This window comes from Seriola lalandi, unplaced genomic scaffold, assembly GCF_002814215.2.
Source record: "Seriola lalandi dorsalis isolate HSWRI2012SDOR001 ecotype SW California unplaced genomic scaffold, Sedor1 jcf7180002052117, whole genome shotgun sequence".
NCBI classification, from domain to species: domain Eukaryota; kingdom Metazoa; phylum Chordata; class Actinopteri; order Carangiformes; family Carangidae; genus Seriola; species Seriola lalandi.
This window is the reverse complement of record NW_019522670.1, coordinates 102046-125811: the sequence shown is the minus strand read 5'-3', so window position 1 is coordinate 125811 and position 23766 is coordinate 102046. Positions and strand designations below refer to the sequence as shown.

General features: G+C 43.8%; 1 protein-coding gene across 15 annotated transcripts in view; it reads right to left on the bottom strand.

The window, feature by feature from the left end:
* Positions 1–1557: 1557 nt before the first annotated feature.
* The window catches only part of mecom (MDS1 and EVI1 complex locus), a 90247-nt gene continuing 68038 nt past the window's right edge, over positions 1558–23766 (bottom strand). For 2 of the 15 annotated variants that reach the window (XM_023399729.2, XM_023399717.2), the window contains exons 3-17: positions 21039–21141; positions 20750–20863; positions 20343–20454; positions 20001–20148; positions 19655–19835; positions 15198–16593; positions 14913–15003; positions 13464–13490; positions 9433–9599; positions 9104–9181; positions 7303–7472; positions 6161–6305; positions 3916–4161; positions 3613–3799; positions 1558–3500 (exon numbers count right to left, since the gene is read on the bottom strand). In XM_023399729.2, the coding sequence (XP_023255497.1) occupies positions 3366–3500; positions 3613–3799; positions 3916–4161; positions 6161–6305; positions 7303–7472; positions 9104–9181; positions 9433–9599; positions 13464–13490; positions 14913–15003; positions 15198–16593; positions 19655–19835; positions 20001–20148; positions 20343–20454; positions 20750–20863; positions 21039–21087 (3246 nt within the window). In that variant the 5' untranslated portion in view covers positions 21088–21141 and the 3' untranslated portion in view covers positions 1558–3365. The remainder of the gene's footprint in view (positions 3501–3612; positions 3800–3915; positions 4162–6160; positions 6306–7302; positions 7473–9103; positions 9182–9432; positions 9600–13463; positions 13491–14912; positions 15004–15197; positions 16594–19654; positions 19836–20000; positions 20149–20342; positions 20455–20749; positions 20864–21038; positions 21142–23766) is intronic. The other 13 variants (XM_023399730.2, XM_023399721.2, XM_023399731.2 and 10 more) reach the window with 10 other exon arrangements.

Sequence of the window (23766 nt, the reverse complement as noted above, 5' to 3'; positions counted from 1 at the left end):
GACATAGATCATCTAAGTGAAAGTGTAAGTTATTTTAGGCTAGTGCTGTTTTCATGTGCTATCTGGCTTCTGGCATAAATTACATTAATATGGTGAAACCGGGAAATATAATAAAGAAATAGTGGTTAAAGCAGTTATAATCAATAATTTTAAAATGACACTGGATCAAATGACTCATAACAAACATAATAGGGGCAGCTTGTAGTGACAAAACGACAGAGAATTTACACCCGAATCTGCAGTTCTCCTAAACTAGTTTTATAGTCTTTCAGGTCGTTGTTTATGTTTTGCGGCCTGCAGCTTTACTGTTTTGGTTCACTCTCACCGCTCTCACAGCAGCGTTTCTGGCCTTAGCAGGCAGCTGTTTTCAGCAGAAAAAGCTCTAAAAATAACCCACCACTGCCATTTGCTCAGCACCAACCAACTTACAGACAAGTTACACAGCTACTAGCTGGTGATTGTCGTGGAGCATTTAGCAGAGCCACATATTACTAATCAAAGAGATCAAAAAAAGAATAAAGAGAGTGAATTCAATTAACCCAATGCCAGGTAGAAACAGGACAATGATAATGTTGTTCTTTAGCTGCTGGAATTGTAAATAGACAACTGTATGCTAACAGTAATAGCAAGTTTAGGAACTGCAGCTACTGGATTAGCAGACAACTGTTAGAGAAAAGTGATGCTCTTGCAGAACTACTGACATGTACACATGATCATAAAGGCTTAAATTAGTCCACAATAGTACAGGTGGCCAAACTCATACACAGGACCATTATCACTGCCACTCCATTATGGCCCTGGCCTGCGCCATCACTACCATCACAGCAGCTGACCTCATCAAAGCTGGACGACCCATGCTGACCTCATCAACACTGCGTGACCCCCTGTGACCTCATCAAAGCTGGACGCCCCACGGAGCCCTGAGGGCTGACGACAGGCCCTAAGAAAACACCCCATCCATTAGGGTGCCAAGAGCACTGTAAATGTGGAGTGTCAGCGCCAGCCATCCTCACTGTCATGCCCAATTCTCCAACCCCCCACCCAAGCGGCTCGCCGGACAATGGAGCCGCTGAACCTCCAACCCTCCCAGCCACAATGTCCGCCCACGTCGGCTGGCAGCAGTGACAGAGGGGGGTGCCGGATGGGGAGGCCTGCTGCAGGATGGGACTCTTATTGAGCGTTTGAGCGATGAGCCAGGTCATCACATCTACCCACCTCATCCATCATGCCCCACAAACGGACACAAATAAAGAGGACACATTCCTGCCTCCGCTCCCACTACCACATTCAAGCCCTCTCCAGCCTTTTCTCTGCTTCCCTCTCTCTCTGTGAGCCAAAGCCTGGAAAAAAAGAGGACCAGAGTTCAGGCTCTCCCTCACTCCTGGAGGCCATGGGAGCGCCAGAAGAAAGCGCCAGGTGGTTTTCTGACTCATGTCTCTTCATTTAAATCTCTGTTTGGGCCAAAATGATGGGCAGCCAGAAGGACTATATAGAGTGTGGAGGTGTGAGGAAAAAGGGCGAGTAAAATGTTAAAGGAAACACAACCAGAGAACGGAAGACATGTCAATCCACATTGTTGTCCTTTATTTCTTAGTTGTTCCTCCCACAGTATTGAATTGAAATGCATAACAGTTACATTGTAGAAAGCATTAAAACAAAGTACCTCAACTTGCTGATTACTTTTTAAAATCGATTATAAACAAAACAACGACAAAAACAAACAAAAAAATCTGGTCCCTCAAAACGGGAGAATAAATGAAAGTAATCTGTTATTTATCATAAGTTTGGCACAAGGGATTAACATGAACCGAACGTCACACAAGCTTGCAGACAACCGTAGAAAATGTCAGATACAGATCTTACCAGACCAATCATGCGCTTATGAAGAAATTATACCTGGCTTTTTTTTTTTTTTCATTATTCATTCTTTATGTTTTTCATTTTTTACAATTGAATCATTAAATTGTCATAGAAAAAAAAAACCTAAGTAATATCTATTCATCAACCGGTTTCATTAGAAGAATAAGGAGTGAATTGTATGTTTAATACTATCCGGCACTCAAATGTAATCTACAAACCCCTTTGAACTCTGGGATAGCCCGGTGAGGAATCTCCCCATCACCTGGGCTAAGAGCAGTGCTATTCAGTAAACAAACTACAGTTTGCCAAGAAATAAATACAATTCTCAACATACAACAGCAAATAACAACAACAACACCAACAAAAAAACAAAAAAACAAAACAAAATCATGATTGTCTAAAAATGAAAGACACACGAGCATGGAGTAGCTAACGACTAGCATTCAGGCTATTTAGTGGTATTGTTGGCTGACTAGGATGGATTCAAGGGTTTTGAAAAAGACATATGCCCTTTACAGAACAACAATTAACTTCAGCACTGGCTACTTATCTCAGTAAAAAAAAAGTGTTTTCTTCTCTTCCACTAAAAAGACAATCTATTTATATCCTTTCACAGATAGCGCAGGCGGGCAGGATGGAGTGCAGTGGAGAACAGTTGGTAGACACTTGTGTACAGTGCTGTGATTGTGCAGACACACGCAGCTATGAAAACGCAGATGGGAAACTGGCCTGATTTCAGTTTAACAATTACGTTTTGTTATTTCTTCTTCAATACCTTTTGTGATATTAAAGCGCTGTTAGCGCTGTCCTTACATGGAGCGGTTTTCATCTGAACTGAGGTTGCTTCACCCCACCCTTCATTTTTATCATCAAGTACATGTATTTATGAGAAGCACCTGTGGATCTCTGGGGGTTAAAGGGATTTCTTGTAAAAACATTTTAAAGATATATTTTGTCAGACGAGAGAGTTCTTATGCTGTACGCACAGTGAAGCACACTAGGCTGAAACCGGCTGTCTTAGAGACACAACCAAACTCACCCTCTCAGCATGAAATGTTCTCCTTGCTTTGTATGTGCTGGGCAGTAAATGCAGTCTAGCAATGATACATCAGCACATCTTCCATGTCCACCAGCTGCCTTTGCTGTGCAAAACATAGAAATTCAGCAGAATAAATACAGCTATTATTATTTTACCATTATTATTTTCACCACATCCTGGTTGGTGTTAATGTAAGAAATAAATTTTAAGGTCTCATGGGGACATTTTTGCTCTCTATCTGTTGGAGATTTTCTTGGGCTGGGGCTGGGCATGGTTCTGCATGGACAGTAACCCTGCTTTGTGTGTAAGGCGCTCCACTCAGCAGTCAGATGGGCTGTGGTTCTGCTCAGCAGTCACTCTGTGGACGATCAGGGGCCCCCGCAAATAGCCCCCTGTAATGGGCTCCCAGTGCCATCGGTCAGGGTTGGGCGTTGAGAAGTGAAAGGGAAAGCGCAGAGGGGTGTCATCATACATGGCTGAGGGACTGGATTGCGCTGGATTCAGCAGCAGCCCGTGCCAGACTGTGCCACATGGTGGCTGGGGTGTGGGTGGCTGGGTGGAGAGAGTCCTTTTCAGCCAGAGACAGCATCATGGCGTACGCCTGAGAGAGAGAGGGGGCGAGACAGATAACGTTTAACAACCATGCTTCAATACAAGTAGTAATGTATATTTTATAGGCAAACATGCATATGGACTGTCAATGTTTCTGTTACCTGAGACTTAGATTTCCTAAAGAGTGGCTGTTTGACTGCCTCGTTCAGGGAGGGGGAGCCAAATGATCCGTCGTCCTCATCTCCATCTCCTTCGCTCAGTTCACTTTCCTCCAGCTTGCGCATGTCTGAAAAGTGACGAATATGATCCAGGGCTGAGTAGCCGCTCTGCTCCTCCTCATCCTTATACCTGGAGGTCAAGCAGAAAATTTCAAATAACACATTTTCAACATACTTTGGACAGGACATAATCATTTTCACAATATAAAATGGTGTTTTAATTGTGTGCCTCTGTGTTGAACTTACCCCCTGGGAGAGGTTTTGCAGTTGAGGTTCAAGTCATTTGGCCCAGTGAAGTCCATTTCGTCTTGTATGATGTCATCACTAAGGTTGCTTGGGAGCACCTCGCCTTCCGGTTTCCCAGGGGTGTTGCTAGGCTCCTCCCCTTCTTCTTCATCAGCACCAAGCTCCTCCGCCTCCTCGTCTTCCAGGTCACGTGACACATGGCTGGCCATCAGAGGCTTCTCTTCTTCAAATGGCCCGCCATTTAACCTGCAGACCACGAACATTGATAAGATCAATGCAGCCTGATGAAGTAGTAGACATTTTTAGGAAGAATAAATGACAGTGACATCCACCTTATTAACTGTGCATTATAGATATACACCGATTTAAGTTTAAGAAAAGAGAGAGCAATGAACAAAACTGAAAATCGAAATCTGTGCTTCTTAAATTAGTAACATCAGGAAAGAGGCACTGGAGTGAAAACTATACAGTGGGTTAGTAAATCTACTGGGTACTGGCTTTTGTCTTTAGTGTTTTGTTTCCTAAAAGTGCATTCTTTCTGAATATATACAAAAACAATGGAGCGCATGGAATAAACAGCCGAGAGGTGGATCTGAAGCAGGACATGGCAGCTGGGATAGAGCAGAGCCGGAATCCCGTTTGTCATCGAGGCTCTGGGGCCCCTTTGGGCACAGCAGCACTGGGTTGATCGTTGCAGTACTTAACTGGAGTGCTCTGCCTCTCTCCTTGTTTATTTTCTCTGCTATCTCGTATTCATCTAATAGGCAAAATATTTAGCTGACAGCCCCATTTGGTGAGAGAGTTATGAGAGCATTGCCAACCGGCCCATTCCTCTATCCCTGCGGAGGGAGACAGGGCCAGCTATCCAAACTGCCTGAGTCTTAATCTGTCCCTCTGTCTCAGCGCCACAGGAAACCACCATTTGGTAAATCATCTGGAACCACATTAAGACTGATTCACTAATTACACTCTGGGACGTCTTTCGTCAGCTCCCAAAAATGCTATTTCTCACACAAAGGATTCAGAGATGAGGACTGAGAACTGGACATGGAGAAGTAGACAGATAGGAAACAAAACACATCAAGCACATCAGCACATAATTACAGGACGCTTATAAACAGGATACCTGCACTGGATTTTAAAGGGATGCATTTGAGCGTGCAGTGACTCCAGAGGAGGGAATTATCGCAGATTATATTTTAGTGCATACAGGATCTTTATCAGCAGCTGATAATATTGTGCTTTCGACAGAGCTCCCGCTGGGACAGAGAGTTTGACAAGGTGGTGTTCGTGCTGTGTTGAGCTTGCAGGGCTGAGAAGAGGGACTAGCTCCGCGAGAGCGAGCGAGAGCTCTGTGATTAAGAAAACAGATTCGCTAATTACGCTTTCAAACGTGGTAATTTGCTGAGGATAAAGTATCTATCAGAAGTAGTCAGGAGAGAAGCACTTTGAAAGGAAACACGGGCCGACCCTTTGACCCCACCCCCTCTACCCTCTTCCTGTAGGCAGACATGTTGGTTCCAGATGTGCTGCACTCCCCCCTCCTGCCTCTCTCCACATCCCTCTGACGCTCTACCGCCCGGTCCTGCTCTCACAGGCCTTCTGCACAATCATACACCAGTCTGTGAGATCTCTATCTGGCCTTACAATCTGCCCTGTGATCACACCAACGTGAGGCACGTGAAAACAAACTCAGGGACCTGAGCAGACCTCTCAGCTGCTATCCGACCTGATCGCAGCTCCAAGAATTTATTTGCATAATGCTCAGGCAAAGTTGCATGCACGCAGATATCTGTTCGTACGTGTGGCCAAAAGGCAACTGATATAAAGAGCTCCTGCACATTTCCACAACCAGTGATTATCTTAAATGTCATCACAGATGATTGCTCTCTACTCCAGACCCCTGAACATGATGTGATTATTAACGAGGGCTGGCTGGGTGGTATGAAAATGCAAGTCCAAAATGGGCTGAAAGCAGCTTATTCTGGCCTTTTTAAGTCCAACAATGGTGAAGCCACAATTACTGTAAAAGTTCAGCATGCAGTAATGTAGGTCTGACTAATAGATTCAGATAAATAAAAGTTACATGATGTGGAAGTGCATTGGTGAGTAGTAATTTATCAGTAATCATACTGGAAGTTCTCGTTAATATTTGTTTGTAATCATCATATTTTTTTTTTTCTCTGTAGATGTAGATTTGTTCAGGAAAAAAAAAAGCCCTCAGAACACATGAATCTGTGCTCACCCTTCCTCAGACGGGTCTGGGGATGTCTGGTTCTGGCCGGTGTTGCCGATGAAATTTCTTATTTCATTAAAATAAGAGTCTTCTTTGTCGTCCAATATGGCACTGCTACTGTCCAGTTCAGACTGAGGGGACGACATTGCAGTGCCTGCAGAGAGAAAAAATATTCCAGTTTCATCTATAAAGGTACGTTTGATATTTCAAAACACTACAAACACAACTTCTAACTCTTTTTTTATTGTCTAAAATGAAAATAAAAAAATATGCCATGACCCTTGTTTGTCTGCTCCTGTTAAATGTTCCACAAGTATCTTCAAACAGAAACACATTCTCTTCATTGTCTGTATCTGCTGGTTACAATGTGTTATTGAAGTCAGTGAAATATTCAAATCCAATTTTTCCCCACTGATGTAATGGTGGACCCATTACATCACAGGGACAAATTGGATTGTGCACCATGTTATACACATTTCCACTGAATTCTCCATGAATTATTTGGTATCTTTGGAGACCTTAAGATCTTGACTACAATTTAAAATAAAGTTATGCTGCATTTGACAATGTTTGGCCACACAAAATGCATTTGTAATGATGGAGCTGCCAAAGTGTCTGTGAGGTTTAAGAGGCTGTGGTTTTATTATTTTAACTGTTGGGGGAAAAAAAAGCCTTTGCTGCTTAACATTTTCAATCTGTTGTCTTTATCACAAAATACCGTGTGTGCACTGTCATCCACAGAGACTCAGTTCACACTCTGAATGTGCTGAAGGCTACGCTGTTTGTTGCTGTCGGCTGCTGGCCAGGTGTCACTGCTCGTTCTGCTGATTCAGAGTCAGGCTGATGCAACCTATCAAACCTATAAGCTGTGCTGCTGATGAAAGCAGCTCATTCAAAAAATATTTGCGCTGTTGCAGAGGTAGATGACAGATTTATATTATTTCATTTTTCAGCCTCTAAAATAGTTTCCAATCATGAGTAAATTATGATTTTTGTTAATCAGCAGAAGTATTTATAAATCTCACAAATCAGCAAACCAGCTCTCATTTTCTTTGATGAAATACAGGGGAAAAAAAGTTGAAACAGGAAAGAAAACGTAACATTTCCACAGTCTACAAACCAGAAACGTATGTTGACTTTTTGCTTCTCACCTGACAGGTTGCCATTCTCATGCTTCTTGAGGTGACGGTCCAAGTTGGTCTGCTGACCGAAGCAACGGTCACACAAGTGGCACTTGAAGGGCTTCTCCTTGTTGTGGATGTTGCGGATGTGACGTTGCAGGTTGGAGGAGATGCTGAAGGAGCGGTCGCAGTATTTACACCTGCAGGAAAAGTGGAGACATTTCACTCAAACAATTATTAAATGTCAAAAACAGAAAAACACAGATGCTGCTATTCATAAGTAGAACTGTACTGCGTAATGAATCAGGAACCCACGGTTTGTTCTGTGGGAACCATAATGAGATACATAATGTAGTACACACACACAGACACACCGACACACACACACACACATACAGACAGTCCCAGCAGTCCCACAGTCCCAGACATGATGGAGGAGCTTGTTTAAGGTGAAACAGCTCTGCCTCTTATCTCCAGCCAGCGCAATAAAATTGCATTCTTCTCTCACAAAATAAGCACGCAACAGATTTGGTTCTAACCCTGCAAAATTAGAACCTCTTGCCAAGTTTCTTCATGCAAAATTATACAAGAAGATTACATCTTTTCTTCTGGTGGAATTAGCTCGCTCGATTGGCTGTCCCTCAGGAGCCCCCTGGTTATCTCCACAAAAAATTACAATAAACAGCGGTGATCTTTAATGGCATGCCAGCGTGTGGAGTGCAGGCTATCAGGCTGGGGCAGTAGAGGCCTGCGTCTATCTTTCTCTCTCCCCTGTGGTCAGCAGGCCTCCTCCAAGCTTTGGGCCAACATTCCTCTACCTTAGTAACTACAAAGGCGAGCGGTGCTAGCCAGGGCTCGCTCATTATCCAAATGTAGTAAATGTGCAAGATTAATTTTTACACGTGCACTGAACTGCTGCTGCATTGTTACTTCTACCTCAGCAGCACCTGGAAAATTCTGCAGTGTTGATGTGAGAAGAGGGAGTCTTTGTCAACGATTTCCAAAGTCTCCCTAACACAAAACAAAATTGCTATGATTACTATTATTATTACTATGGTTCCTGAAAAAAAAAAAAAAAAACTTGATTCTGTGATAACCTTTTTAGTTGGCAGGAGAGCTTTACTTGGTGCGGCAAGTAGCCAGTGGGCTTGCAGATGACTACGAGTCTTGGCCTCAAACGCACAAGAGAAATGACCACAGCTGCCGGGCCTGGACATCTGCCCGCGCTCCTCATCTCCCCAATTTTCCTCCGAACTTCCTCCCTTCCCCTTTGCTCTACTCTTTTAACAGCCCAGCTTCAAACTCCCAACCCCCCCACCCCCGTCCTGTCACCCAGGCGACGGACACCATTTTTCATCAGGCAAATTATTTAGCAGTAGGATAATTATTCCAGGCTTTTACGGCATAAGAAAACATACATAAACTCTGTTCTAACTGTAGAGTTCCCTGGGAAAACATCCATGTGCTGTTTACAAATGAGCTGAGCCTCTCTGTCTTTCTGTCTGCCTGAGAATACACTGTTCGAAAATGTATTTGCTGCTTTCGCTCAGATTTGTCGGGAAAGAAAATCAGCTCTTCACAGGGGATTTAAAATGCTATTGTGCAAATTGAGTTCCTGACTATACGGTAATGTGCCTATAAAGTATTGTATTGTGTGTATTCCTGGGAGTGAGGAGGATAGATGAGGGGATGCTGACAATGGCGAGAGAGGAGGATGATACTGAGCCGACATGTGTCTTCTCCCTTGCAACAGCTCAGCAACACAAACCAAGCTCCAAGAAGAGACAGTGTGTGTGAATGTGGCTCTTCAGACTTGTAGAAATAGTCTTACCTATATGGTTGCTCTCCTGTATGAGTCCTGAGGTGGCGGGTCAGGTTGGCAGAGCGCGGGAATATTTTCCCACAATATCTGTAATATAATAAAAAACACATTTTAAAGTATGGTTTACCTATTTTACTTTTGTTATCTAAAAAACTGTATTATCTAATTTTCAATAACTCATCCTCAGTAACACATGGCCACATAAAACATAAAATAACACAAAAGCACTTGTAGAAAATACTAACATTAAAGCATTTAGAAAAAAAAGAAACATATGGCATGTATACATTAAAAGAAATTTAAATAATAATACATGCTAAATCAGCTGCTATGGTTACCTGCATGTGTAGCGCTCCTTGCCTTTGCGCAGCAGCGTCTCTGGAAGTGCAGAGGGTGGGGCTCTGAAATCAAACATGGACGGGACGGAGCGCAGCAGGTCGCCAGACTCCGGCTTCAAGGAGCCAAACGTCTCCAGCTTCTCTGCCATGTTCTCGATGGCCGACATCTGAGGAGACAGAAGAGACAGAGTGAAGTGGTTAGTGTTGTGCTTAAAAACATACTGAATGCTCATTTAGCATTGCAAAGTCCAACATGCATAGCAAAGAAACTGATGCTGAAATGGAGTTTGATCAGTTCTGACAGCTGCATCACTTATCATGACCATGTCCCCTGTGGTAAAAAAATAAAAATGGACCAAATTGATCTAAATCAGAAATGAAAGATATTATCTTAAGCTGTGAGAGTTCACTTGTCTTTACACTTGTTGAAAATAACTCAATGGTTATTTTCACAGCTTCGATACTGTAGGTAGCCACGGAGCTATGCTGCAAGATATCACTGTACACCTGATTTAGTTTCTGATTGCAGTAAAATGCAAAAGGCAAAATGTATAATTTAGGCTGATGTACTGGTAGGGACAAATGTTCTAAACACTGGAAGAATTACAGCAACCATACATTTTTACATTTGCTGTGGACGTCTTTACATTAACCACAAATAGATTTGATTCTGATTTACAGTTCAGACTCTTACTGAAGATATAATTAATACATTCTGCACAGATCTGTTCATATCTGGTTTGATTGACGAGCCTTGTTTACAGGCATCATACCAGGTGAAATGAGGTGAAACGGGGATTGGGTGAATTCTTTTTATGACGTTCATTAATGATTCATGCATAACAAGGTCAAATCCCTGGTATATGTGTATGACAAGTACATGTGATACTGCTTCAGAACTTTACACAGGTGTGAAACTTTTTATGTGTATTTCATTCCAACACTTGCTCTTGTGCAAACACACATATTCATGCATAGTAGATACATAAACACAAAGACACACACACACACGCATATATAGGATTAAGGACTGCAGCCAATCTACTAATGAACATTTGCTTTCATCAGATACTCTCTGAGGAGATATGTATGTGTGTGTGTGTGTGTGTGTGTGTGTTTGAATGAGAAACTATATGCTGCATGGTGGCCGTAGTTGATTAATTACCATCGATGTGTGTGTGTGTATGTGAGAGAGAGAACAATGTATTTGTAATACACGTGTACATGTGAGTGTGTGTGTGCAGAATGTGTGCACTTATAGACATGGGCATTGTATGTGAGCGTGATTGTACATGCTTAGTGCGTATCTCTGTGGTGTCAGATACATGTCTGTGTGAGTGTGTGTGTGTGTGTGTGTTTGTGTGTGTGTGTGTGTTTGTGTGTGGCAGAGGAGTGATTCATGTCCACTGCTGGGCTGTAAACCATTCTGTGCACAATGTGGGTAGACAGCACATTCGTCAATATGAAAGATGTTGACATTACTGATCAAGGGCCAGACACGGGTAATAATGATATCGCTGTGCTGAGGGGGGCGGGATGGGGGAGGAGCGGGGGCTGGAGGGGGAGTGAAGGGAGGACTAGAGGGAGGAGGAGAGCGAGGGGCGGGGGTGAGGGGGGTCCCAGTAGGCCGCAGGGCCCTGTCAGCCCATCTCACACACACACACACACTTTTTTTTTTTCCTTCAGTTTTTAAAGGGGCCACACAAATTTGCATTATTTTGCGTGTATTGAATTTTCAGCCTGTTTCTTATTCTTATTTCAATAAGGCAACAAATCAATGGTGATTCGGGTCCTCCACCAGAGCCCTGCTCCGACTCTGACATTCCATCTCCTGCTTTCACCCCCTGTCACTCTCAGGCTTCACGCCAAGATGGAGCAGACTGAGGGGAAAGAAAGAGAGGAAGAGAATCGGAGAGGAAGCATGATGAAGGACTAGATGATAGGGGAGAAGAGTGGGAGGAAAAAAGAAGAAAAAGAAAGAAAGAAAGAAAGAAAGAACGTACAAAAGAAAAAAAAAGAGTCTGGAGAGAGTGGCTGATGGATGGTGGTGGAACCTGGTGTTGGGAGCGGCTGATTAGGAGTGACGGCCGAGTGTAAAGTTCCTGCCGCAGCCGTCGACGTTCCCACTGAGGGAGGATGTGGAGTGTCAGGTCCGTTTGATTATGAATATGCCAATGCTGCATGCCATGAATCAAAGGCGAGGGAGAGAGACAGAGGGGGAGAGAACAGAGCGAGAGAGAGAAGGAGGGAAATGAATTGAAAGATAGGCGAGGGGTTGTGGGGAAGAGGGAGGTGAAATGCTTTCATATTTCTTTTGAATGTGCGCTGTGTATTTCATTGGGCTCTTTTCAGGCACTTGAGTGAATACTCAGTTTGTCTGCCTTGCTCAATGAGAACCTATAACTCTCGGGAACATTAGGGCCCCTAAAGCTGTCAGCAGTATCGAGCCTGTCCGATAAGACACTTTTTAGAGCTGAAAGTACTTCATCTCTGCTCCATCTACTGGGGAATTCTGAGCCCACCTCAACCCACTCATGCTGCTGCACTCTATTAAGAGTTTAATCTCACACTTCTGGTCTGCCTTTGCCTCTGTATCCTTTAAAGTAAAGGCATAGTTCCAAAATATTGGTATTTGTCTGGCTGTATGTAGCAGAATAATACTACTAATACTACTGTGCACTTAACATTGTTACCGTGCTTTGGCAAATGCAAGAATTAATATGTTTTCTTAAAAAGCAAACAACTGAACTTTGTATGTGATATAAAATAAAACTGATATAGATTTTTTTTTCTACAGGTTGGAACCATTTTTGAACCCACTGCTTTGTCCATGTTGGTGTAAGAAGATAAAATGTTTTACTTTGTATTATTATGTAGCATCACATTTTGTTGTTAAAATGTTCCAGAAACAATCAACAATGTTTTGGCAGATTTTCTAAACCAGTCAAATGCTTTTTTTGCAGTCAAGCAGTAAATGGTTCACATATCCAATCCGATGGATTAGATATATTAATAATGATTTAAACTAGTAACCATAAATCTGCCACAGATTACACTTCAAAAACCTTCAGCCATTGAGCCGTTTTTATGGATGGTGAGTCAGGTTCATTAGGCCACTGTCTGACAATACCATGTGTGTGAAATGTTCGACTTAAAGGACAGGAGGATAAACGGCTCCACATTTTGCTCTAAAGTGATTTTTCAAAGGTTTTATACCACCCCCCACCCCTTTGTATAAGAGACCCCCCTCCATAACCCACCCACACACACACACAAGCACATCCAAACACACACAACTCCCGAAACCCCCTTATCCTTCCCCCCCGGGCGGTGTGTGTGAGTGTCTGTGAACTTGCTTGTTGCTGTAGCGTCGCTCTGGGACCAGCAGTTGATTGGCTATCTTCAGATGTCAGTGATGCTGTGAGGGCCTTAATTAGTGAGATGCATTCTCAATTGTTGATCTTAATCGGGAACCAGATGTTTGGAGGGAGGAACTAACCCCCTGCACCAACCCCCTCCCCGCCAGTGTCCCAAAGAGACTGTTACCCTTGCGCTGATGTAAAGCAGCCCCCCTATACACCACCCTCCACCCCACCTTCCACTCATCTCCCCCATGCCCATTTGCAAGAGCCGTACTTCATTCTCCAAATAAGCAAACATATATTCAGAGCTGGTGGATGGACAGGGTGTAACTCGGCTGGAAATCCCCGCTTAAACCCTTTTATGTGAATCAGACGGGATATGTCGAGATGTAAGGATGTAAACAAAGCAAAAAGCAAGGCTTAAATACTTAAGGTGAATCACTACAATATACTATATGATGTTCAATGTAAACATTCAGATGATATTTCTTACAAATAACACAGAAACGGACACAAGTCCAGTCAGTGATGGTGATTGGCTGAAGCCATGCGAATGCTGGGTGATGTCAGTCGTAAACTGTTATGCAGCCCATGCATTAATTAGGGGATGGGGTCTGTTTGGTAGAAGTACAGACATATGGCGGTACTGTAGGTTAAAGAGGAACTTACCCAAGTTCTCTGATCTGGCAAACGAAACTGAGGGGCGGAACAGAAGGAAAAGAGAAAGCAGTCAGAACCAGGAAGTGGCGCATGAATCAACAGCTTTTGATTGGTCACATATGGGTACGGACGGGATGATGGGTCTCGCTGTGATTAACTTTGAATGAGCAATGAGCTGCCTATCTGCAGAGTTATGGCGCTGGAATTATAGGAGGCTCTAATAGTTCCCAACACTTCCTGGTGTTCAATAAGCTCATTATAGCAGGCTACAAATACAATTCCAGTATGTAATCTAAGCCAGTATTGCTTAGCAGTAAAATTTCCTGCCAGGAAATAAAAAGCTGAATCACTAAAGGTTGAAAAAAGTTCCAGTCCCCTCAGCTTTGCAACCTCTTTTTTTGATATATGGCTCAATAGTGAGTCAGGTGACTGAAAACAAACCCCCTCAAAAGTATACAGAAGGGCCCCTTTCCTGGTCTGGCTTAGACCTACCCAGATCTGGTGTTTCTGGGAATGATTTGTGTGTCCAGACATCATAAAGTCATAAAGATGGTCTAAGCACTCTGTTAGTGTTTCTACTGATAGGACACCTCATTAAGGCGTGTTGGACGGCCATGTGGCTGCTGCAGCCTGGGCCCATGCAGCAGTCTGGACAGGGGACATAAATCAGACAAATGAAACAGCCTGTAAAAACCAGACCTGAAACGGCCAGAAAAGAGGAAAAAAAATCATATGCCTGAGAAAGTGGTGTTTTCACTTTCCGACGGACCATTCTCACCCGCAGGGGAAGATTGAACAAATGAACGTCAATGCAACATGTCATAGACACACATGCACGCATGTACATGAGTTTCACACTGGAAATACTGGCACAGAGAACCCAGGGGCAGAAATCATTGCTTTAAGAGCGTATCGTTTTTTATATTGTAATCAAAGACACGTTATGGGAAGACGTGTCACAGGGTGCCCTTTCTTTCTGCCACATCTGTTTCAGATAGCCAACAACGGTCTTAACAGGCAGTAGCTTGGATAAGGCTGGAGCCATATAGTAATCCTCATTAATCCAGATTGGTCAGCCTCCACAACTCCTCATAGAAGGAATCATAATATATCTTGACTGATTTAATGCTGCTGTTACATCTGTAACTATAGAAAGCTAACAGTGAATTTGTAACAATGATGTTGTCATGGTAAGATGACTCGAATCATCAAATCACAGCCATTGTGAACTCAAATGGGCAGAACTAACCAAGAACTACCCATACAATTAGGACTGTTGCTGTCTAATTAATCAGTCTAGTGTCAATATAGGCATCTTAGATCAACTTTAAAGCTAAATAAACAGAAACCAGAGGATAGGTGAGTACCAGAGGATAGTGTGCAGTTGCCACTTTATTGCATTTCCTGTAAAGGCCCCAAGTTGTCCCAGTTCCCGCGGATGTCACAATCAGAACCTACCTGTGGATGGAAGAGGAAGCCTGGAGCTGGCCGCATGTACTTGTCTTTCAGAGTCTCAAACGGATCGCTCATTCTCCTCTTCTCAACCCTGCTAATAGTAGATTTCTATCAGCTCTTAACGCATGCACAGCAGAAAATATTGGTACACATATTCAGTATTAAAATAAATTACAATCAGCAAACACATGATAGTAAATTACACCAGATGAGTAGTTTGTTGAACTGTTCACACATTATGTAAAACTACAGTAGTGACCTGAATGAAGCTACTGGGAATAACAATACCTGTAGATAGGGTCCATGAAGAAAGGGGTGGGCCTGGCATGCTGTAAGGAGGTGTCTGCCTTTGGGATCTCCACCACTCCCTTCTCCTCTTCATAATTCAGGTTCTTCTTTGTCTCCTCCTCTCTTGGATGGCGTCCACGGCCCCTGGTGCCGAGGCTCAGGTCTAGCGGCTGATCCTGACCAACAGAGTGGGAGGCCTCTGGTTTGGAGGGAGTGAATGGGGCTGACTTTTCCTCCTTTCGCTTGGTAGTGAGGTCAAATGGTGACTCGGCTGAAGATTTTCCCTGGGCCTTCTTACCGTCATCTGCCGGAGACTGTGGCTCGCCCTTCAGGCCTGGAGGTCTAAGGTCCCTGTCTGGGAAAGGGTAAACTGGAGGAGAGAAAGCTGGGAAGAAAGGCAGTGGGAACATGGAGGGATAGGGCAGAGACCCGACCTTCTTGTCCTGTAGGCCAGCCAGCCCTGTGGAGCCAAAGTACTTCTCAGCAATGGAGGCAATGGCCTTAATAGAGTCATTCACAGCCCCTGTTACAGCTGTGTGCTCGTCCAGCGAGGATGGGATGAGGGAAGGGCCTGGAAAGTCTTTAGCAGCACTGCTGCCCGTCAGGCTGGGGCTCTGGGGGCCTCCCTCGCTGGCCTTCCTCTTGGGGCCTTTGCCATTTTCTCGAGCAGCCCCCCTCTCCCTCTCACTGTCCATGTCGCTCTCCAGCTCGGAGCCTGATGTGCTCTCCAGATCGCTGCCGCTGGGCGTGCTGACATCATCCAGGTCGCTGCTCTCAGACTGGTCACTCTGCTTGTTTCGCTGCTTTGTGGAGGATGAGGAGCTCTGAGTGTGGAGCTCTGAGCTTGGCATCTGACTGCCAGGTGAACCGCCATCTTTACGGAGAGCTTTGAGGAGCTCTCGGGTCTCCTGAGTGCCAGGGCTCGGAGGCAGCAGGGGACTCTTACTTAGCTCTGCACCAGGCCCGGTAATGGGTGCATGGGACGGTTGTCTGACGGGAGAGGTGGTGGCAGGAATGAGCGGTGGCCGGTGGTAGAGTCCAGAGGGGAAGAGGCCAGGGAAGCTGAAAGGAAATGCTGGGGCAGCAGGGAAGGTAAGCCCGCCATGGTGGCGACTGGCCCCAAAGTAATCAGCCAGTCCAGCACTGCTGTGGCCCATCGCCAGAGCTGATTTGTCCAAGCCAGGGGCCCCAGGGAGTGGCATACCCTGGGCAAACAAGCCCCCTGCTGTGAAATGGTTCTTTCCTTCACAGAAGCGCCGGTGCTTGTTGAGGGAGGACGTGGTGCTGAACATCTGCCCACAGTCCTTGCACTTGATCTGTGTGCGGCAGTCAGCGTGCATGCGTTTGTGACGACACAGGTTAGAAAACTGGGTGTAGGACTTGTGGCATACCTCGCCTGCAGGGACATGGAGACAGATACAGAACGTATCAGTATGCAACACACGCCCACACACACATACACACACACACACACACACACACAAGCACACAAAATAACACCACATGATATGACATCCCTTGTTAACATGCTTCAGGCTGACTGAAGCTAAGGCAGAGGAAATACAGTATGAATGATATGCTTGTGTTCCCATCAATACTTTGACAATAGTTTTCCATCAAAATAAGGAGGAGAGGTGTGTCCAGATCCTGGTATTGTAAGTGAATCTGTTCTGTTGATGGTGTGAGTCAGTTGCTGCCACTCATCACCTGCACATCAAACTAAATTCCCAGGCATCTCCAGGCCCATTGTCCTCCCAGGGACACTTCCAGGGAGTCCATAAACAATCACACGCAGACACACACATAGACATGCAGGAACACTCACAAAATATCCACATAACACAGAGAAAATGAATCACACACACACACACGCATGCTGACATACTGATACACACACACACATTCTCAGCCGCATGCAGTACAATGGCTCTATTTTAAGTTTGTGAAGGAAGCGGAGTTGAATGAATCCTATCCTGCAGTCCGGTTCCCAGGGACAGGTCTCACGTCCTCTACTGCCCCTCTTCCCTCTTCCCCCTCAGCCCCCTTCACCTGGTCCCCATAGCTGGGTCCCTGTCATCCTGTGACCTTCCCACAGTCAACCCCTGTATACCCGTCTGTCACTCTGTCTGACCCTGGGAGACACCCGGCCACAAAACAAAACCTCACCGTCTGACATTATCTGTCGCCATTATTAATCTGTCAACATTATCCAATACTAAAGGATGACTTGTTCAAATTTACAAAGGGGGGTGGTAGCCAAGTACTTATTGTTTTCCCATGCTCTTTTCTCTTTCTGTTCTAATAAAAGTCAAGAATGCAGTTTATGAAAAAGGGAATATGGCCCTCTTTGTTGCCCCCCTCCTCCACACTATAGGATATTTTGCATTTCAGCTACACTACAGATGACATTTCAACAAGACATCAACCGACAATTTCAGAAAGCAGTTAGAAGCATCTCCGAATGATTGATTCTGCTCACATTGTTATTAGATCTTCAAAACGAGGATAAGGAAGTGGTTAGGCCCACACTGTGATTACACTTCTGCATACTTTGGATGCCTTCCAACCTCAAGGTGCACAAGAGGCAATTTAAGGAGATGGAGAGGAAGAGCGGGAAAAAAGTATTGTGGAAACAGATTTAAATAAACACCCCAGAGGAAAGACAAATGGGAATGTTTGAGCCAAGATCGAATGAATGTAATCTTATAAAAAAGTCAATTTTAATGAATAGAACCAGAAAACTGAGTTGAAATAAAGAGTATTTGTGGCTTGGCTTTTGTGGACACAATCTCTGCAGAACGGTAGTTGAAAACATTTTGAAAACATCTGGAAAAAAAAAATAGCCTGATTCCTTTGATTTTGCACATGATGTTTCTTCATTGGAAGCTGCGCATCTGTCTTGCAACACAGATGAAGAAATCTGGATACTATATGTGGATATTTTTTTAACTGATTAAAATGAATCTAACTGGACTTACAGTGAAAAGCTGTATCATCAACACAAAGAATTAACAATTGCTAATAGAATATAAGCTATTATTAAAATCTGTCCACTCAGTGTGTGATGTGGGTGTAGCTGCTTCTATTGCCCTCTTTTTGTGTATGTTTTTACAAGTATAGCCACATGGCCTGAGGAAACTACAAGAAAGAGCTCGACACCATAAATCATGTAGTTGTGACATTTACAGACTAACAACACACACGCATGACACACTGAGTGTGAGACCTGATTCACTACACGCGTGTATTCGTCAGCTCTTAATAAACTGAAACAAAATATTATAAACACATTCCTGAGAGTAGAGCGGTGGCTGAGTAGTGGCTAGCTGAGTGGCTGAATTAATAACCCAGCATGCCTTGGTGCTCTGCTTTCATAGACAAGCTCTGAGACACATACACACTCAACCTTGACACATTGCGTGCACTAACATACAAACAGAATCACGTGTGCATAGAGTACAATACTGTCCAAAACACATACATGCCCTTCAAGACCACTTGCATAAACAAACGCTTTGGACACACACATGGTTTCTTGCAAGCAGCCATCATGTTGTAGGCTGCCTGTCTTTTTTACACAGCGCATTAGTTGTTTTTAAACCTGCATATTTTCTGCTGATTACAGCAAATGGACCCCTATTCAGAGGGAGCACAAGGAAGAGGGCTGTACATGTGGTTGCTATTTGTGAGGAATGGTGGATGTGGCGGAGGGAGAGAGGAGAGAGAGAGAGAGGGGAGTCAGAGGTCTCCAGTGGAGATGCAGTCACTACGACCTATGTATATGCATGTATATGTGTATGTGTGTCTTTGTTTGAGGAGAAGGGGAGTGTGTGTATTTTGTGTGAGGACAGGTTTCCGCGAGCTTGCATGTGTGTGTGCTGGTGTGCCGGGTCAGGGAAAGAGAGTAGGGGCAAAGGGTGAAGGTCATAATGCTTTAGGGGAAGGAGATGAGATCTGTGGTGTGAGGTGGTGAAAGTGTGAAAGGTCAAAATGTGTTTGGGTCTTGCAGGAGTTAGCGTTTACTGAGGCGCAGAGACCAGAAGTGTGTGTGTGTGTGTGAAAGAGAAAGAAAACGTCTGTTAGCTGTAGTGTCAACAGTCAGTCAGGCTGGGTCACTGTGAGAGGCAACGGTGAGGTTAGACAAGTGGGACTGAGTCAAATTACAAGCTCGTTTAAATGCTGCTATCACCATATCAGCACTGTGTGAGAGTGCTGATGCAAATATAACTGGATGACTCTTGTTTTAAAAGAAATGGTGCTGCCACTCTAAACACAGCTACTATGTAATCCCATGTGTAATTCCTGTAGAACATTAGATGACTGACTCCTGAGGGTTAGCTGAGGGAGGATAACAATGTATTTTTGCAAAAACATAACAGTTGTTCTATTAAAGGCAAGTCACAAGCATATTGTTATTATTATTATTATTATTGTTATAACGTACTGAGGAGACTTACATAGGTAGGGTCTTAGTGACTTACACATGAAGGGCTTGACACTGCTGTGGATGTGCTTATGCTGCTTGAGGCCCGAAGACGTAGCGAACGTCTTGCCGCAGTCGGAGCAGGCGTGGGCCCGTGCCCCGACGTGCTGTGAGCGGATGTGCCTCTGCAGGTTACTGGGGTCTGTGAACACCTGCTGGGGGAAGGAACCACACAGACACACGGGGGAGTTAGTATCTGCTTCTTCAAACATGGAAAGAATAAACAACTGCAATAAAAAAAAACAAAAAGAAAAACAGATGTAGACGAAAAATAAAAATGCGCATTGATTAAATAGCACCTTCAAAAGTCATCACTTTACCTTTGAGCAGTTTTCACATTCGTAGTGCTTGCCACTGTCATGTGACATCTGATGTCGGATCAGGTTTGATTTCCAGTTGAAGGCCTTGGGGCACTGGTCACACTTATATTCCCTCTCCTCAGAGTGGGACAGAACATGGGCCTCCAGGCTGCAGGAAACACAGAAAATACAACAACAATGAGGGTTTATCTGTTCATGGAGAAAAGATTATATTATACATTATATTTTATATAATGTGGCTGTTGGACAGCACCAGCTCTCTGCATTCATCTATGGAGATGAACGTCAGCAAAAATCTCCCAGATAAAATGATGTGACTGAGTGTGCCAGCTTTTCACCCACCTCTGGACGTCAGGAAAGACCTGGTCACACTCCTTACACTCGTGTAGACCATGGGACATGTGGAGGGGTCGCAAGTCTTGAGGTTCCTGGGCCTTTAGGTCACTGTCCCCACCTAGATACACCAGAAAAAAATGAAGCAAGAAAGGAAGACTGTTTAAATGTAGTCTATACTACAAGACAATGCAAAAAAATATCAAACGGTATGGTCATTGGGTTTACCTTGTATAAGACGTATTTTATATACATGTTCTACCACTACTCTGTTGGTTGAAAAATGCCATCCTCTGTTACTCTCAGCTTGCATAAACTTGACTCTTGCAGTCTCTCTCAGTCTCTCTTTCCACACTGGATTATTGTCATCTCAATTTCAGAAAATAGCCTACCTAATAAAAAAATAAAAGTCAAACCTGGGTTAAGGAAAGAGGAGGGGGGCATCCCACATGGCTGCTTCTGGTGATCCAGCAGCTGGTTGCGGGACTCAAAGTGCTGGTCACAGTCCTCACAGCGGTACTGCCTCTCCTCTGCAGGGTGACAGGGAGAAAAATGAGCATTCTGTGTAATGAAGTGAGGTGTATTTGTGGCTCAGATTTCAACAGTGAATAGAAATATATATTTGTGTGTGTGTGTGTGTGTGTGTGTGTGTGTGTGTGTGTGTGTGTGTGTGTGTGTGTGTGTGCGTGCGCGTGTGGTACGGACCATGAATATCAGGAGCCATGGTGTCACATGAATACTCTTCAGCCTTCATGAAAAGTAGTAGCTCCTCACCGGGGAAAATCTCTCTGGTGACTTTGTAGAAGATCTGCAACACACACACACAGGGTTTATGGTTTTATGGTTTAAAGTTTGCTTAATATTTAATATTTCAGTTTAATTACAAAAGTCAAACAAGAAGTGTGCAGAACAATACATTTTTCTGTGCTGAATTTGCCATTTTTGGTGTCCTGTAAAGATGTTCCAGCTGTTTTTGTTTTGACTGCATTTTTTTCACATTGTCCAGAACTGTATTGCAATGTGGGCTAAGTTACAATTTTCTAAACCAGCAGAGGTCACTTGGGGTAGCTCTTCATACCATATGAATACACACACACATGCAAATCGGCTGCGCAAACATGATTGTTATACTTGCACCACCACCACCGCACAGACAGAGGAGACATACACATGAAAATACACACATTCATTAACTTGTTATTAATCATCATGTAAGACATCCATCTTCATGGAAACAATCATAGTGTAGAATAAATATACTGTCTCATAAATACTGTAGACACATGTATGCAAACTGGTCTCTCCAGTAATGCTCATACTGGGGAGAGAGTAGCCAAGAAATGTGTGGGGAGCAAACAGTGATAAACTGCAAAAACAAGCAAGCTGTTAAAAAATGCATTCTGTTAATTGAGTATTTCAGTGATGGATGAAATCAACATTGAGATCAATTAAGAACTAACACCACATCTAGGTGCTCATTTAATACAGCTCAACTCCCCAATACCTACTCGTTTTCAAAACATCAGCATTTTCTACATAAAAAGCCACAGCACAAATTTAATTTAGTTCACAAGGCATACAGATTATGAAAGCATGCCCCGGCTAAACATGTGTGTGTGTTTGGAGGAGGGCAGTCATTTTAAAGAATCAGCTGAAAGACCCTGGGATTGTGGTGCTTCCCATGGACACACAATAGCCTTTCTCTGTGAAACAATCAGACATGGCGTTATTTTTGGCATGCTTTGGAGGTTTAACATATTACCTTCCTCTGCTGCATAGACGTGACAATGATGATGGGGGAATTTATTAGAAATGCAATAGGAAGGCGGAAGGGGGCTTCTGGGAAGGCATGGGTCACAGGTACACCGCTTATGGAGGGAATTCCTGGCGAGCACCACGAGAACACTTGAGCCACTTTGGCTCCACAGAGGCTTATGATAAATATCTTGGTCACAATAAAGATCATGATGTATTCTGTCCACTATTCTATAATTGTTCATGTCATTGTTCTAGCTTCTGGCAAATGATATAATACTAAATATGACACTACTGATTTTTTTTGTGATGCACTGAAGCAGAGGAAGTTCATAGATTGAGAGTCACTGGGGTAAAGGGAGCCAGTCTGGCCAAAGCAAAGCTCTAGCATGTAAATAACTGAGCAGTGATTGGTGCATAGTAAATGATGTAGTTTTGTGGCAGCATAAAAGTATGATCTAAATTCAGGCATTAAAACTATTTAAACTGCCAAGAAAGTCAGTGGGATAGTGGGAGGCAGTGTAAGTCCAACTCCCACTAAAGGGCTAAATCAGAGTTATTACAGTTATCCAGACCAGGAGAGACACATTAAACACCAAATTTAATCCAAAAAAACTTTCTTGTTTTCATCTGTACAGACAAAGCTGCCAACTTTTTGCTGTTTCGTTGTCTGGCTGAAGAGAAACGCAGTGCTGGTCAGCAGCAGCAGTGCTGCATCCGCATTGTTTCCAAGAAAGAATAAAGGGAACTGAACTGTGAGGGTCTCAACAGGAGCTTTAATCCCCTGACAGACCCTACTCTAACCTCTGTCTACACCACAGACACACACACATGAGCGAACATTCATGGACCTTCATAAAGCATACATGCACACATACACAAACAGACACACTCTTTCCTGTATCTGTCACCTCTGTAAGGCCACAAAAATATTGTGATTTAGAAACAGTCAGACAGCAGTTCAAACAGACATGTGAGTCTGCAGGGATTCCGCTCTGAGACACTGATACCGAGACTGAGGAGGGAGGCTCTTTGGAAAGCTACTAGGGCGTGGACTGAGGTCTCGGAACATAAAAATTAATGGACGCTGTCAAAACCACTTTGTTCATAAATACAAGAGTACAAGTTCAAGGTAAAATGCAACTATAAGTCTATAATTTTTGTATGTTTTACAAATAATGGGAGATAATTAAGAAACACTTAGTGAGGAAGACTGAAGATTTCGCTGAGATCATCAGCAAGAACCCCTCTGGCTTGGAGTCTGACCTTTGACCTCTCTCTTATAGGGATCAATAAACATTTGTAGCTCTGTTTCTCTGTACTCCCTACACAAGAAGATGTATTTTAGGTTGGCGTAAGTGCATGAGCGGGCACAGGAGGGTGATTACGAATATGAGGGAAATTCCCCCAAATGCTCCACCCCTTCCCCGAGGGTCACCACAGATAAACAGCGAAAACACACACATAAACAAACAGGCATACACTCACACTGTGTTTGATCCTAGGGGTCATCCTTAGCTTGTTATGGACATGCTAATACACACACACGCACATATGCACACACACACACACACACACACACACACACACACACACACACACGCACAGTGGCTTAAAATAACAGGTTATTCTGCAGATAAGATAGCCAGGGTGTCTGAGTTCACACTGTAGAAAGCAG